The 17,043-nt window shown below is 40.9% G+C and overlaps 1 protein-coding gene across 2 annotated transcripts; it reads right to left on the reverse strand.

The window, feature by feature from the left end:
* Nucleotides 1-1,532: 1,532 nt before the first annotated feature.
* Nucleotides 1,533-16,842, reverse strand: gga3a (golgi associated, gamma adaptin ear containing, ARF binding protein 3a). Of its 2 annotated transcripts, none has more exons than XM_074630496.1 (17): nt 16,699-16,842; nt 14,803-14,887; nt 14,580-14,655; nt 14,395-14,493; nt 13,669-13,792; nt 13,377-13,480; nt 11,582-11,662; nt 11,246-11,383; nt 10,203-10,284; nt 9,866-9,946; nt 8,514-8,711; nt 8,326-8,399; nt 7,809-8,227; nt 5,240-5,526; nt 4,226-4,395; nt 3,925-4,035; nt 1,533-3,262 (listed from the first exon to the last, which is right to left on the reverse strand). In XM_074630496.1, the coding sequence occupies exons 1-17, from the start codon at nt 16,733-16,735 to the stop codon at nt 3,152-3,154; spliced, it is 2,277 nt and encodes a 758-aa protein (XP_074486597.1). In that variant the 5' UTR covers nt 16,736-16,842; the 3' UTR covers nt 1,533-3,151. The 2 variants fall into 2 exon arrangements, with proteins under 2 accessions (XP_074486597.1, XP_074486596.1); XM_074630495.1 differs by having other exon boundaries at nt 9,821-9,946.
* Between the last annotated feature and the right edge of the window lie 201 nt (nt 16,843-17,043).

A 17,043-nucleotide genomic window follows, 5' to 3' on the forward strand; every position in this document is an offset into this window, starting at 1 on the left:
TGACTTTTTCATTTGAAATTTTCTTTTGCATATTCAAAATTCACAATCTTTAAATGTTTTTTTTCACCATAGACTGCATTTCAAGTGGAGTATTTCAATTTTTAGACTACTTTATAGTTCTATGCACCAAATATTTGGAACAAGCCAGCAGAAAACTGCAGGACTATAGCAAGAATTAGAGGACTGATGTCTCAGCAGGATTTGTGTAAAACTAGTCAACGCATTTATCTTCAGCCGACTTGACTACTGTAACGGCGTCTTTACTGCAGCTGATTCAGAACCTGCTGCTGCTAGAGTCCTCACTAAGACCAAGAAAGTGGATCATATCAGTCCAGTTCTGAGGTCTCTACACTGGCTCCCTGTCTCGCTCAGATTCCTCACTAAGACCAAGAAGGTGGATCATATCAGTCCAGTTCTGAGGTCTCTACACTGGCTCCCTGTCTCTCTCAGAGAATTGATTTCAAAATACTCCTGCTGGTTTACAAAGCACTAAATGGTTTAGGGCCAAAATACTATTACTATTCTATTTTAGCTTCTATCCTAGCTTTTATTTTTAGCTTGTTTTTATTTTCTAATCTTCATGTTTTTATGTTTTTATAACTGTTTTAATTATGTCTTAATGTTCTTTTGCACTTTGTCACAATGTTCTTGAATGTTTATGTAAAGCACTTTGAATTGCTCTGTTGCTGAAATGTGCTGTACAGATAAAGCTGCCTTGCCTTGCTTTGCCTTGCCTTACTCCACTACATATGTGATAACTACAGTTACTGGTTACTTTGCAAATTCAGATTTTACACACAGAACCTGTGATGAGTTTATTACCCACCAACAGTAGTAGTAGTACAGTAGTTAAAATTAGCCCCAACTTGACCACTAATATGCTGCTTACACGTTAATGCATCAGCAATAACAATCCAGTAATATGATATATAATTAGGGATGCACCGATCTGACTTTTTCATTTTTTTACTTTTTTTGCATATTCACCATAGAGATGCAATGAAATATATACATATCCGCTGATATTCTAGTCATATAAAAAACTGGAATGATGCATATTTAAAATTCTCAATCTTTGAAATTAACGATTGACTTTTCATTAGTTATGTGTTTATTATGGCAAATCCCAGAATAGCGCTACAGTAACAATGTGAGTAATGTAAAATACAAAAATACACTAGACCAAAGCATTTACCACAGTGTAAAATCACTATATAGTGTTACCTTTCAAGTTTACAGAAAATGACATCATCAATATTGATATATAACAGTGTACACAGTACAATAAGTATCCCAAAGGATATACACTATATTGTTAGGGATCATTCTGCTGCATGAGTACTTTTACTTTTCATACCTTGTTACCCTGCTCAATGCAGGACCTCTACTTGTAATAGCACATTTGAAAACTGTACTATTGCTACCTATTGATTATAATGAAAGGAAATTACACCTCTGACAATGTTGTGGTTAATATGCTGCATTGATATTCGTCCTTAGAGACTGAAAAATGAGGCAAAAATACGTGATAATTGTAATACAAATAAATCCATCTCATTCTTTATTTTTTTTTCCATGCACAGAAATAACTTCAAAAAATATGCAAGGACAAGTTCATTTAACAATCTAAGACAAATAAATACTTTTATAAGAAATATGTAGAGAATCTCCTATATAGCACTAATGGCCCCAGAAAGACAAAAATAAAGAAGTCACAGTTTTTGATTAACACATTGTAAGCTTAGTGCTTTGAATTAACCGTCAAGGTTTTACTATTGATATACAATATTTTCTCCAGGCTTACTCAAAGAAATATTTTACTAGTTTGATATAGGAATCTCCCAAACAAGCTAATAATTTACAGCTGACCCAGGGCAAATAAACTACCCAGCTTGGTTTCCACAACATGGTCTAACAGCAGGAGCAAGGGCAAAGCTATGCACGGCATTTAATTAAAATCAAACAATGTTCCTTTCTGTCTACAGGGATTAATGTCAACTGGTCAGCACTTCTTGAAGCACATCCACTAAATGTATACAATTGATCCTTGCCCTCTATAGCTCATGTTGCACTTACAAAAACGGGCTAATGTCTCTGGCACAAGGCTGCTGTTTTATCTGGAAGGAATTACATTTTTATATTAAAATGCTAGCCAGAGTGCACATCCTGGACATGTAACGACACGTGTAATTCATCAGAATCCACCCTGTTGCTACATAATATAACATAATATAAATTGTCCGTCTGAATATTTGGTAAAATTAAAGACAGACCACTACTGATTTGTGCCTATCTTACTGCAATACTGAAAGTGTCCATCATAAGAAGAGTATGCAGAAGGAATACAGCTGTCGCTTGCAATATCATACAGGACATTAACAGATCTGACACCTCCCTCCCAAAACAAAAAAATAAATAACACACTTCATGTCAATAAATACTGAAAGACTAAAAAGCATAACAAGAGTCTGACCTGTGAGTTTGTATAGAACTCAAAAGACAAGTAAAAGTATTCAGCAGTAACTGTGAGGCATATTGAAAAAAGTCAACTGAGAGTAACTAATTCTTAATGGGCACAATCTGTGAGTGCATTTTATTTAGTAACAGAGCGGCTCTTGTGTTCTCCAGTCCTATGTCTTCAGCATTAAACGTTGTTATCATACATAGTGAGCAGCAAATCATGTGAAATGCAGGTTGTGACCACATGTTCATATGACCCCTGGCTTCACAATCTCCTTCAACGTGTGTTTTTGCTCACTGTCAGTAAATAGGAACATTAAAAATGAGAGCAAAAGGGTATTATAATAATGATAATAATAATAACAACAATAGTAAAAACCTGATAATAACTTAGCAATATTTAACATTACCACCAATTTTCCTACATAACCATCATCCACTTCACGCCACTTGTTACTGCACCACACTGACTACCTTTGTCACTGCAGTAAAGTTTAAGCTGGATGTACGCTACAGGACTTTGGCTACTTCAGTGGGGACATCTCAAGCAGAAAAAAAACTCCTTCAAGGTCCATTAGAGTTTATATTATATTCTTCCAATTTTGCCTAAAAGTCTTCCAATACTGCCCTTTCTCTCAACCTTTGAGCTGCACTGACAAATTAAATTGTCTTGTAGTGTTGGTAGGCCGGGCTATAGAGCCCCCCATCTGTCAGCAGGCGGAAACTCATTCACCTCCCCCACTTCGGAGTGTGACTGCTCTCCCAGCGTGAACGTCAGTTTGTATCTCATCCGAACCTTTTCCTGCAAAACACACACATACACACACACTCAGCACACACACACTCAGCTTGGCAGCTTTCAGTAGCTTGCTGGAACACACAACTAATGTAACGCATTGTCAATGTCAGAGATCATTATGTCCTCAAAGCATACTGGTTGGCATGTAAGACTGTAAGAAGGGGTATTACTGTGCTGTACTGACTTCAAACATATAGATAAAAACACTTGCTGAAGTAAGAAAGTGTTATGTCAATTAATATATTATTTATAAAAGGAACAGTGTGTAGGATTTGGCAACTGAGTACCCCTCCGCTCACTCCTCCCTTTCCAAAACTGTGGTAACGCGAGCCGTCGAGCGCAAAACCGCAGTAACGCCATTCGCCGCGCTCAGAGGCCATCATTACCAACACTACTTTAGGAGCACCGGAAATCAGACGGCGGCTTGAGGTACTATGGTTTTGCACTCTGCGGCTCATAGGGATTCACTGATCCGACTTTTCCAGTCTCAATACCGATAGTGATACCTGGGCTTTGGATATCAACTGAATACTAATCCGGTACCAGTGTTTAATCAATAAGCTGTATGCCTCACTGTGCTTATAGATCCCCCAAAACGCTACACACTGTTCCTTTAATGCATTAAAAATGTATGAAGACCAAAACAGCCCCGGGCTGAGCTTTACCTTGAGAGGATTGGAGAGCAGCACGACCTGAGTGATGGCAGCGGGGGGAAGGATTGGGTTAAAAGGAGCCAGCTCTGTCCCCGAGGGTGCCTGCAGTCTCACTTTCATTGTCTGATGAATTGGCAGAACAGACATCCATGTTCGTTAAATAGAAGCGGCAGCCCACTTAAAATGTAATTTTAAGTCAAATGTTTAATTTAATGAGTTGAACGTCTGCCAAAGAGAATACTTTACATATAAATGCATGCTGTAGCTTCTTATGCAGTAACGGTGATTAACAGAGAGGCACAGCAGGTTTTACCTTGGGCACAGCAGCCTGCAGAGCAATGCTTCCGACAGGCAGCGGGGCTGTGTTAAGCATGGACGCCACCATCACTAGTACATCAGGTCTGCCTGCCGGACAGTCTATGGCAAAATGCAGCAGAACTCGGACCCCGTTTTTGTCATATGCCGTCACAGGACTCACTTTACCTGAAATACAGCACACAAAGGGGAAAAACAAAATGTGATTATTACAGAGATTGTAACAACATGTCTACAGTCATTACAAATACACCATCTCTTATTGCTCCCAATGCACTCTGTACTGAAGGCATATTTTGATGCATGTCCTTCCTGTTGCACATGTGCTGATAAATACTTTCATACCACAATGAAATATCACCCAGTGTCTTTTCCAGTTTTATCAAGTTTGCCACTGTCGCCACTGAGTGGCAGTAAAGTCTAAAGATGAGATTTCCCCCCAATCATTCTCAAATAAGGAGGAAGGTGTTATTTTCTGACTAAAAATCTGTTTATAAAAATGACTTTAGTAAGTGGATTTGATTTTCTTGCAGTGTCATCACCATTATCTATACAACCAATGTGTTTGCCTAAATCGTTTACAAGAGCACAAAGATCTTCATAGACCTAGCCTCTTAATTTTGCTTTAAAGTGCACCAGATTGATGCATTTAACTTTAAAATGTACAACGGACCGCCCAAGGGTCCGAGGTCCACCCACCACAGTCTCAAAAAGTTCTGTGGTAAACACTTTAACTGCACAGAGGGAGCTCTTGCAACCTTGTAAAAAAAACACTTTTGAAAAGTACATTTTCTCTGAAGAGGCCAAACATAATGGACCATAATTAAACTAATGTTTTCACATGAATTCATAGTTGAAGGCCTACAGGAGGTGTAGAAATGGAACTTCAACGTGATGTCCTTGCCAATCTCATATTTTTCTGTCAACCTTTTCCTATATATAATTATGAAAAGCAAAAAGCAAAAAAAAAAACACACTCACAAAAACATACAGTCTATTTCATGGAACTCACTTGGTTTGATGGCATCCAAAGGGACAAAGACATTGGCCAGGGACACCTCTTGTCCCTTGCCTGGGCTGGCCTGGCTCAGAGGGAGGATGGGGGACAGAGAGCGTAACAGAGGGCTGTCGTCTGCCGGTCTCTTGGCAGGTGAGGGGGTGGAGCCTCCTGCCATCCCTCCTAGGAGCAGTGAGGTGGATGTGGTGGAGGTCACACCGAGACTGGAAGACAGAGTAGCAGGAGCGGGTGGATCCTCACTCTTGACCCGAAAGCTGCCAAAGTCCATCCCACTGGGTGTACTGTGTGGACAGTTAAAGAGTCTTTGTCAAAGACATTGCAGATCCCGTCATGCTTAAACATATAGACAAACAGTCAGACAACAAGATAACAGAGGCAGCAAACAATGTGCAGTCAGATTTGGTAACCATTAGTAGAATGCAAAGGCACTTGGCCTTACACTAATTACAAATTAAATCTCAACCACCTGACATTTGAACAAGTGGCAGCTAAAGGGATAGTTTGGGTGTTTTGAAATGGGCTTGTATGAGGAAATTATCCACAGTCAGTGTAATACCTACAGTAGATGACGGTTGGAGAAACAGACAGGAGTACTGGTACGGGAGAAATGCAATGTACTACTGTGGAAGAGGGCAGCAGCAAAACCTGTATATATATTACGCTATAATTAGAATATTTTCCCCGTTTTACCTTGCTATCAGACAGCCCTTTGCGACGGGGAACCGAGGCCGTTGTATCCATCTATGCTCTCTTCAAAGCCACCAGACTCCGCTGACAAAAACAGTAATTTTACCTCGCAAAAACCGGGGGATCCTGGTTTACTGCTGCCTCGATCGGTTAGTTTGTGTTTTTGTGTGACTTTGGTGAAGCTGAACTAACCAAAGTCACGCAATAACAAAAACAAACAAACCGATTAAGGCAGCGGTAGACCAGCAACCCCCGTGTTATGCGAGGTAAAATTACTATTTTGTCAAAGGAGTCAGAAAGGGCTGCCTGACGCGAGGTAAAACGGGGAAAATATGACGTACACTTAAACTGATTTTGATTTTTTTGAGGTGGGCCTCTCTTTTAGGTGGCTAAAATTGTGTTGCTGCTGCCCCCGTCCACAGCAGTGCATTGCTTTGCTCCCGTGCCTGCTTACACTACATGGATGCTGGATAACGTTACAACCTTTTCCCTGGTAACTGTGGTAGTCATGTCAAAGCAAGCGATTGTGCCGATTTGGAAATGAATACATCGACTACGTGTAATTCACAGATGTTTCTGACTCCAAATAACCAGACTTGGGTGCGTTTTTTCCAGTGAGCCAGACTGTATTTCACTGGTGTTTCTGTGTAGCTTGGGTGTGTGACGCAACTATGTCATGGCAGGTGTATTGCGCAGAACCCAAGGAAGCGCATTGAGTATATAGTTGTTTGTATAAGCAGTGCTTGAGAAAGCAGCAACACCACAGGCTAAGCATTCAGCCTGTTCCAAACAGGAATGTTTTGCATGGGCATTGCACTAGCGTTTTGAAATGTAATTTGGACAGTATTCTTAAAAACATTCCTCAAAGCATTTTACCATCCGCTCTGAGTGACGTTGCTTAGTTAAAGTGCTCATAACACCGCTCTTGAAGTGACTGCAGTCATCCACGGATCACTTTGTATCAAAGGCTAATGGAGTCTTCCGGATTACTCTTGTCATTTGGAAACTAGTGGTTCAGATGCACTTGACATCCCATATGACAAAACAGAGTGAACGCTGTTGAGCATCTCAGTGGGCGGAAGTGCATTTAAAGGATTACATCGGTATTTTTCAACCGTGACCCTCTTTTCCCATGTTTTTGTGTCTAAGTGACTAATGGGGGACAACAATTCTTGAAACTGGTCTAGTATTGAGGGAGAGGCCTGCAACCTGCAGCCACGAAACGAGCTGTGAGGGGCAAGGGTGCAGCATCAATGTAAGTGCTTGTTTTTGCCACTGACAGGCTCAGATTGTTATTATAAGTGTCTGACTACATAATGAAAAGGACCCTGCAGAGAAATGAAACCTTTTTCTTACCATTTGCTTGACCCTTTCTGTTTGTTATTGTGTCCAAGTCCCGCTCAAGGAGAAGCCTCGTTGTGAAATCTGAATATCCGTATACTCTGGCTCAAATAAATACGGGCGGCCGAATTCAAAGACCTCATCCACATAATCAAAATCATCTAAATATTCAGCCATGACATTGAAAATCGTTTAGATAACACGAAGCTACGCTTTCTGTACTTCAACACAACAAACTCTGCCCTGCAGGCACTCGCGTTTCCACACTGGATGAATTTCAGAAATTGATGTCCCTATTAGTCAGTTAGACACAAATAAATGGGAGAAAAGAGTTGAAAAATACTGAAGCTACCCTTTAAACTTGAGCATTTAGACACTCAATCAGACCAATCAGTGCCATTTTACACTACATGGGCATGAATCATTTTGGAAAAATATGATCCAGCATCCAAGATATTATGTGTGACAGATGGGCAGGTTGGTGCTGATCCATATTCCCTCTCCAGTTTTACCTCATTGCATAAGTATTACTCACATTTTAGGACTGCCCAGATCCAGCAAGGCAAGGTCCTGCAGATTGTGACTGAGAGAAGTTGAAGTCATGTGGGACGCTCCAGGTGAAGCGGAGACCTGTTGTGGAGTGACAGGGGCGGCTGAGGAAGCAGACGAGCCCATGCTGAATGAGTGAGGAAGAGCAGCTGGGGCCGTGCTGGTGAATACTGAGCCGAGAGGCTGTGGGAACACGACTGATGTTGTTGAGACTGATACTGTAGACACCGGAGTGGTGGAGAAGATGGGGTCGGGGAAGTTTAAAGCAGAGGCAGGTGTAGAAGACCTGGCTGGGCTAACTGGGGCTACCGTCACAGAAAGGGCGTCTGGAAAAAGTGACGATGTAGAGAACGTGGGAACCGAAGGTGAAGTGGTGTTAAAAAAATTAAAATCTTGTCTGGAATCCTGGAATACATGGAAATAAAAAAAACAAAAAAACACTGCTTTTACAAATAAGATAATACTTGATGTTAGTAAAAATTACTGCACTTAAAAGTAAATACCTGTAAAGATGGCAAATGATTGCTCAGGTTTACATGTGTTGATTTACTTGGAACAGGAGCGGGTTCGTTGAAGCCTGTAAAAGTAAACAAAACATGTCACATATGTCATAAGACATGCTCAAAAAACAGTTTATATCCTGCTTTGCCATGAAAAAAAAGAAGATCAACTACATAATATTGTATGTTACCTAAAGATAGTAGCTCTTCGTCCAGCAGAGAGAGTGCTGCAGAGGGTGCACTGGGGCTGGGGAACTGAGGCTTAGTGGCAGCAGACCCACACAGCAGGTCAGCAGGAAGAGACAGGGAAGATGTCGGGGGTTGCTGAGAGACGCTTTGGAAGTCCAGACCCACCAGGTCAATCAGAATCTCCGACTGGTTTGTGCGACCTGTGTTTGTCAGAAGGAGAACTAGAATTACCGCCTCATGGTTGTATGACTTTTTTATCCTGTTAAACATTTATGTGAAATTGTCATAATGAGGATATGAATGATTGAGGTATGGCCAAAAACATGTTTTGTGAGGTCACAGTGACCTTTGACAACCAAAATCTAATCAGTTCATCCGTGAATTCAAGTGGACGTTTGTGCCAAATTGTCCCTCAAGGGCGTTTCTGAGACATCGCGTTCACTAGAATGGACAGGACATACAGACTACCCGATAGCATGCCGTCGCTGGTGCGGAGGCATAAAACACTGGCGGTGGAAAAACAAAGATGTATTCATTTTCAAACAGGCAACACTGTCCGTGTCCATCCATCTGGCAAGCGAAGTTTAAAGGGTCAGTTCACCCAAACACACAATAACTGCTCAACATAATCACAGACCTTGCTGTGAATCGAGGAACTATGGCGTTTTTGCACAATTTCTTAAAAGAAACTTCCCCGTCTCAGTTGATATAGAACAATTTACTGAATCATAAAAAGAGTTGAAACCAAGCTGCTGATAATCACACATTGTGTCGTTTTGCACCTTCACATATAATGACACTTTTTTTGGGTGTAATATCTCACAGCAGCAGCAAAGGCTTGTTTTGACTTGTGATTTCTTATTGTGATTCGTGTGTATGAGATCCATAAATATTCCTGGATAAATAATTATTATTTTATTACCATAGTTACTCACTTTATTACCTCGAGGTATGATAACAATCCAGGCACATGAATTGTACTGAGTTGACATACCAGTATATTCATAGGACATGCTCTTTAACAGTGATCTTGTTCAGATTATTGGATCTTTGTTTGTAACATGCGGCCGATGTGTTCTTTGCACATTGTTATATATTTCCAAACATGGTCTATGTCAGGTTTTTCTGACTACGAGCTTTAATTATGATTACATGGATGCCCATTGTGCATTAAAGAGTTGTGATACACACAAAATGAAAGCTTCTCTTAAAAATATGTCAGAAACTGCATCGTCAAAAGGCCATATTATAATGCTGTAAACATACAATGAGGACACACAATTCTCTGCTCAAACCAGATCAACTTTACCTTGTCTGACTGATAATTGTGTTTGTTGTGCTTCTTCAGTCTCACCATTGATAATCTGTCCTTCCACAATCTTCTTATAGGAATTAATGACATGGGAGAGGTCATCGCTGGCCTGCAGGATGTCTCCTGATAAGTGCATTTTAAAAAGGTTAGGCTGGGATGACGTTTATAACATTTGAACAACAACAACAGAAAAAACATCATTTTTTTCCTCAGTGTTTGCTGAATGTAAGAACTGTGTGAGCAGAATGCTTTTTATGAGTCAAGTTGTTGTTCCGGTCTGATAGGTCTTACGTCAGTACAAGGCCATGACTCAAACTTGTATTAGGATAGCGAGAGCACGTCATCAGAGTCAATAGGACCAAATTACAGGATTTCTTACCCAAGCTGCTGTCATTATCCTCAGTCTCAGTAGCGAGCTGAAACACAGTTTGCCTGAGCTTGTCGCAATCACCATGCAGCTCCTGGAAAAAAATAATAAAAAAACAATTTTGAATCTCACTCAGAAACTGTGTATCATAGGATATGAACAGAAAAGTGTTTCTCATACATAATAAATGTCACTTAAAGATATGAAATTAAAATGTTATGCATTTTCTTTACTTAAAATTTCTGTATTTAAATTACTTTGGGCTGTTCACTGTATATTTCTTTACTTGAGTTCCTCTGAAAGACACTTGATACTTAATGAGGGACATGTTTATCTCAGATTGAGGCTGTTTTCATTGCCTCCTGCAAAGTTTAATAGTACAGTGTGTAGGATTTGGCGGCATCTAGTGGTGTGGTTGCAGATTGCAACCAACTGAGTACCCCTCCGCTCACTCCTCCCTTTCCAAGACTGTGGTAACGTGAGCCGCAGAGTGCAAAACCGTGGCAATGCCATCCTTGGCATAATGACGCTACTTTAGGAGCCAGAAGTCAGATGGTGGCTGTCGGTACCACAGTTTTGCACACTGCAGCTCGTTACCGCAGTTTCACAAGCGTGTTGGAGAACTACGGTGGCCTTCAGGTAACGTAAAAACATGAAAGGCTTTCTCTAGAGCCAGTGTTTGGTTTGTCCGTTCTGGGCTACTGTAGAAACATGGCAGCCGGCTCCTTAAAGAGGACTCGCTCCGTATGTAGATATAAACGGCTCATTCTAAGGTAACGAAAACACAACGATTCTTAGTTTCAGGTGATTATACACTAATGAAAACATTGCTATGAATATTATATTCCATTTCTGCTAAAAGACTCCCCAAAATGTTACACACCGTTCTTTTACATCTAACAGCAGTAAATGATTTTGGACTGCTTTGGGGCTGTTTAGCTAAAGGTTGAACTATTAAGTAAGAGAGTGTTCTCAAAAAGGTCAGTAGAAATGCCAAAGAAATACGTTTATTTGTTTCCAAAGGTCAACTGAGCCCTATCTAATGGGGAACGAACCCTAATGAGCTCCTTGTCTCCGTCCGTGGAGTCTTCCGGACTGAAGTGAGCGAGCATCTCGTTAAGGAGTTTGACGCTGTTGTTGACCGCCTCCAGTGTGCTTTTTTGCTTCTTTGTTTTCTGTGTTCTCACCTCGTCCTGGAGAAGAAAAAAAACAAGTTGAGTTGCACTTGTTGGTAGTACTCATTCAACTTGACTGTTAGTATAAACTCAAGCTTTGAGATGAAAACTGAAGAAAGGTCCATAGTAATTAGTTTCTAACGTGTCTATCAGAAAGCCACCAAAACTGAATTAAAACACAACGATAACAATCAAAACATTTCATCTGACACACACCTCCTTGACCATGTTCTTGATGAGCCGATTGGCCTCTTGCAGATCTTCAGGCTTTTTGCTCTTCAGCAGCTCTGCTAATCTCTGCAGAGAAAATAAACACTCAAACTCATTTCCCACAGATTTTCTCAGACACAAGCAGCAAAGCCATTAAGCTCCCAGACCCTGAAAAAACAAAACTCATCCATAGATCAACTGCAGTCAACACAAAGTAAACATGCAGTCACGACAGTGAGGTATTGGAGCGAAAAAAATAAACAAGAGCAGTGTCGTAAATGCACATTAAATATGACCCATTTTTCTGTGGGATGCCACAGCCTTCAGTCAGTGATGAAACAGCGAGAGAGGGCAAGAAAGATCCTCTTTTGATCATTTAAAACCTCTCAAATGGAGAGTATGTAGTGAGAAAATCCTGCAATAGAAATGTCCATCAAAGGTTAACTTTGGTATATTTCAACCTGGAACATATTTACTCATGTTTTTGTGTATAACTGACTAATGGGGACAACTTTTTTTTTTAAATTGGTCCAGTATTGTGTAAGAACGCTTCAGACAGCAGCCGCTAAACGGGCTGCAATGTAATCCTTCGAGGCAATTCCTCACAGTCAATTTACGTCCACTAAGAGTGCTTGTTTTTGCCACTGACAGACTGAGATTGTTATTATGAGTGTCTGACAACATTATGGAAAGGACCCTACATCTTTTGCTTGATCTGGTCTGTTTGTTACTGTGTGCCTCGCTCAGAGAAGTCAAGTCCTGAAATTCAAACTCTGACGACATCGGCACTCCTCCTAAAGAAAAACGTTTTATTTCTCTGTAGGTTCTATAATGTTGTCAGACACTTATAATGACAATCTCAGCCTGTCAGTGGCGAAAACAAGCACTTCTAGTGGACGTAAATTGCTCCGAGCGATTACATGGCAGCCCATTTAGGGGCTGCTGTCTGCAGCGCTCTGCCTCAGTACTGAACCAATTTAAAAAAAATAGTTGTCCCCATTAGTCAGTTGGACACAGAAACATGGGAAAATAGGGTCCAGGAAAAGTTACCCTTTAAAGAATGACAAAAACATGAAAGTATGTTGCTATGAAAACATAAAAATAGGCTGCATGCACACAGAAAAATTAAAGGAACAGTGCAACATTTTGGGTAATAAGCTTTTTTGCTTTCTTAAGGAAAGTCAGAAGGGAGGGTTGATACCACTCCCATACCTGTCCACTAAATGTGAAGCTACAGCCAGGAGATTAGCTTAGTTTAGCATAAAGACTGGAAACAGCGAAAACAGCTTAAGTTGGCTCTATCCAAAAGTCCCAAAAATCCAACTTCTCAGCCTCTCTAAAGCTAAAAATGTAACATGTTATATCTTGTTTGTTTAATCCATAAAAAAACTGAAGTAAAAACAACAGACTGTGGGTTTAGGGGAGTTATGTGCTGGAATGTTTCTTGCAGGGGGTAGCGTCTTTCTGGAGCTAGGCTTGCCGTGTCCTGCATGTAGGTTCATATGTAATGGACATATGCGTGGTATCGATGTTCTCATGTAACTCTCGGCAAGAAAAGCGAAAAAGGCTATTTCCAAAAAAATGTCAAACTATTCCTTTAATAGTCATCAACAAGGTGGGTCTGACTAAATATGCAGGCACTCAGATACTTCAACTACAGAGGTACCAAATGATCTACACTGTGCCAATAAAGCAATTCATTGAAAATCTGAATCTGTAACAGAGATAAAACAAGAGAAAGAGAGAACAATGTGCAGTGAGTGAGCTGCAGTGGCCACATCCAAAAATAATTCCTTCTTACCTTGCTCTTCTTCTCGTCATCAAACACAGGATTGGCGGGACGCGGAGAAGACGATGGTAATAATGTAACATCAACATGGATTTCTGGGTCAACTGAAATAATACCTAAAATAAAAATGACAACAGACAGCTATTTTAATGCCGGTTTCGGGGACAAACAAAATTAGAGTCATGAGCACAACACTGTCATAACCAACTGCTCAGTGTATTATTTTTGGATGTCACTATTATGCAACCATATTGTTTTACTGTGCATCATATATTATCAACATATTTTTTTTTAAGTGTCTCACCCTGTGACTTCAGCATCTCGTACGCTTCATAGATCTTTGCATCATCTGGTAGCGACACAGTCCAACTGTACAGCATCTCGATCACTTTTGTCTTCACTTTCTCTGACACGTTGTCTCCTAGATACTAAAAAATAATAAATGCACAGCTTAGGATGACAACATACTTTAATTTAAAGGTCCCATATAGTAAAAAGTGAGATTTTCATCTTTTATATTATAAAGCAGGTTTAAGTGCTATATAAATACTGTTAAACTATCAAAATGCTCAATATACGCAGAAATACACACAGTATTCAGAAATTGTGCGTTTGAAACAAGCCGTTAGGATTTCTGTCCATTTGTGATGTCACAAATATACAATATTTAGATCATTACACGGTTTTAAATGTAAACATTCTAAATGTGTCCCAGTTTATTTCCTGTTGCAGTGTATGTAAATAACATTAGCTGACAGGAAGTAAACATGGACCCAAACTGCTGCCTAGCAACGCAATTCTGTTGCAATTCTGTTGAAATGCACTAAAACGGAGCGTTTCAGACAGAGGGTAATTACAGGAATATTCAGGCAGACAGTATGAGGAAAATAAAGTTTTGTTTTTTTTACATTACAGCATGTAAACATGTTCTATTAGAAACACAAAATACAAGTATGAACCTGAAAATGAGCACGATATGGGACCTTTAAGAAAACATAGCCCTTATTAGTGGAACATTTGTGTTACTTACTTTGGGTGAAACCACCTTAATTAATTCATTTAAAAACCTAAATTTCCCAACTTCACTGTGAAACCGTCGCCCGCAGTTCTTCATACAAGTCTCGAGAACCTACAAAAAGGAAAACAAGTTAAAGATAAATATCTTCTTCCACTTTCTGCGGAAGGGTATCACGGTGAAGTGATTAAAGCACCGACCGTTAATGCTTGGATCGCCTCCCATTCCTGAGGGGACTGGATCTTGTGAGCCAACAGTCTGACGGATATTTGTGGGCTGGAAAATTATGACAGAACGAAACAATGAGTGCAGTAACAAAAGCCTTTTATAATAAGATCCACGTGTTCATCACAATGAGGACACAGATGACTAACATTAGATGGGCATGATTCAAATTATGTGTGGTGGACCATGTGACCGTACCCTTCCAGTTCCTTATTGACTTGGTCACAGAATCCCATTATATACTCCCAGTCTTCCTGTCTGTTGGAAGGGTTGGTGGCTTTGTCTGGGGAAAAAAAAAAAAAAGAGAAGGAGGTGATCTCTCATGTCCTTATAGCACATTTCAAATCATGCCAATAGACCCACCTTTGGTAAACCTGGAAAGCTGATGAAGGCTGGAGCTGAATTCAACCCCCTAAGCATCAGTTGTTATCAAACGTTTTCAGGTTATCTTACTTTATCTCTCTAATAGCCTCCAGACACTTCACTGATCCAAGCCTTGTTTGAACTTGGGTAAGTTAGAGCTAGTGATGTGTTGATCGCGAACGAGTCGGCTCTTTGAGGCGCGCTGACGGTCTACAGGTACAGAGCATGAGGGAGAGGAGGAGAGAAAGAGAAAGGAGTGCGGTGCGCGAATAGCAGACAAGATGAGTGACAATCGGAAACGAAGCAGCATGTAAAATTATGGTATTCTGGAAATTATAAGGGTTAGTATAATTAAATTGAATAATTTAAAAGGGACTGTTTGTAACTTTTTAAACGTATAAATCTACTGGGTCGGTTTCCCATGCGCGGTCGCAAATGTGCGCTCCAGTGTGGCTACGCTGATCAGACAAGACTCCAACACAAACTACACAGAAGCACCAAAACCGCAAAGTTATATCTGGTGATGCCCGTCTGTTAAACAGTGTCAACTCTTCCTACTCCAGCCCCCCGACCACGGCCAGAAGACACAGGGGAGACCGTAGCTTTGGTCTCCAGGACCGGAGTCTCTGCTCCTCTGCCTTCCTGCTTGCCTTCACTCACACACAGCACGCGTTCTCGCGCTCCACTCTCACGTGCATGCACGCACACTACACACTGCAGAAGAGTTAGTAGCTCTGAGAATATCTAGTGAATGCACAGTGGACGTTTGTGCAGAAATAAATGCTGCAGCTCCTCCAGACCAACAGAGGTTTTCAGTGTCTTGTGAAGTGACGGAGCTCCGCAGCGAGAAACGTTATCGTCTCCGACTGAGTGCCGGTTTCTCCCTGCGGGCGCAGTCAGGTGACAATAACGTTTCTCTTCCTACTTCAGCCCCGGCACTGACTCACTAGGATCAGCACTGATTCATGGAGAGACCTTCGTCTGGTCAGCTAACATTACTGCCAAACAGCTGAAATATAGAGTGATATTGTGGTTTTAGCTGACGTGTGTCGCCTCACTGTTTTGAGCGATGCTCGTTCATGTGTATGTAGAGCGAGCAAGCGCGAGCACAACGCTGACTTTCGTTGACTTAACGGCCACAGGTGTCGCTGTTAACAAGCATTTCTGAAAGTTACAAACAGTCCCTTTAAGTGATATATCTGCACACATACTAATCATAGGTCAAAACAGCTAAAGCTAAATTTGGCAGAACTATAAAAGGCAGAAGCTGTAAAATGAGCCGTTTGGGAGCCGAAAGAGCCGGATCTTCTTGGTGAGCTGAGTCAAATGATCTGGCTCACTAAAAAGAGACGGAATTCCCATCACTGGTTAGCGCCTGTAGGTGTTTACAAAGGTCTTTAACACCAAAATGTAAAGACATAATGTGGCTCACCAACACAATAATCACACAATGCATTTCAACATTTCACTATAAGTCCAGGCCACAAGTCTAAACCAAACCAGCAGAGCTTATTATGTCTAGAGACCTCCATCAGTGTCTGTTGGCCAGCAGCTGTCTGCGTTTAGCCACTTTCTCACAACACAGACGAATTAAAGCACGATTACTGCTCAGTTTCAGCGATGTCATTTGAGTCCAACTATTGTTTCAGACACCCACGGTTATACAGCACATTAGTACGCACCTCTAACGTGAATAAACGACGTGAAAAGGCAGTTTAAGTGTGAACTTACTGAGCAAGGACTCCAGAGATTCTCCATCGTCCGCCATGTTTGCTCTCTGTGAAGGCAAACAACGCGTGACGCCTGATGCCTTCACGGACTGTCGGACAAATGGGCGTTGATAATTGCTAGTTCTTCTTTCTTCTTCTTCTCTCAAGTTTGAATGGCGGATTGCAAACAGATTAAAGATGCATACCGCCACCTACTGTGCAGGAGTACTACTACTACTACTACTAGTATCATTTAAACCTATTTCTTATATCCTATAAAGGAAAACAGTGCCATCTTGGCGACTCCTTCTGTTCCAAGTATCCCAATCAGATCCCATTCCCATCCAGCCTCTCAGACTTTATGATT

The sequence above is a fragment of the Sebastes fasciatus genome, chromosome 3 (assembly GCF_043250625.1).
Source record: "Sebastes fasciatus isolate fSebFas1 chromosome 3, fSebFas1.pri, whole genome shotgun sequence".
Classification (NCBI taxonomy): Eukaryota; Metazoa; Chordata; class Actinopteri; order Perciformes; family Sebastidae; genus Sebastes; species Sebastes fasciatus.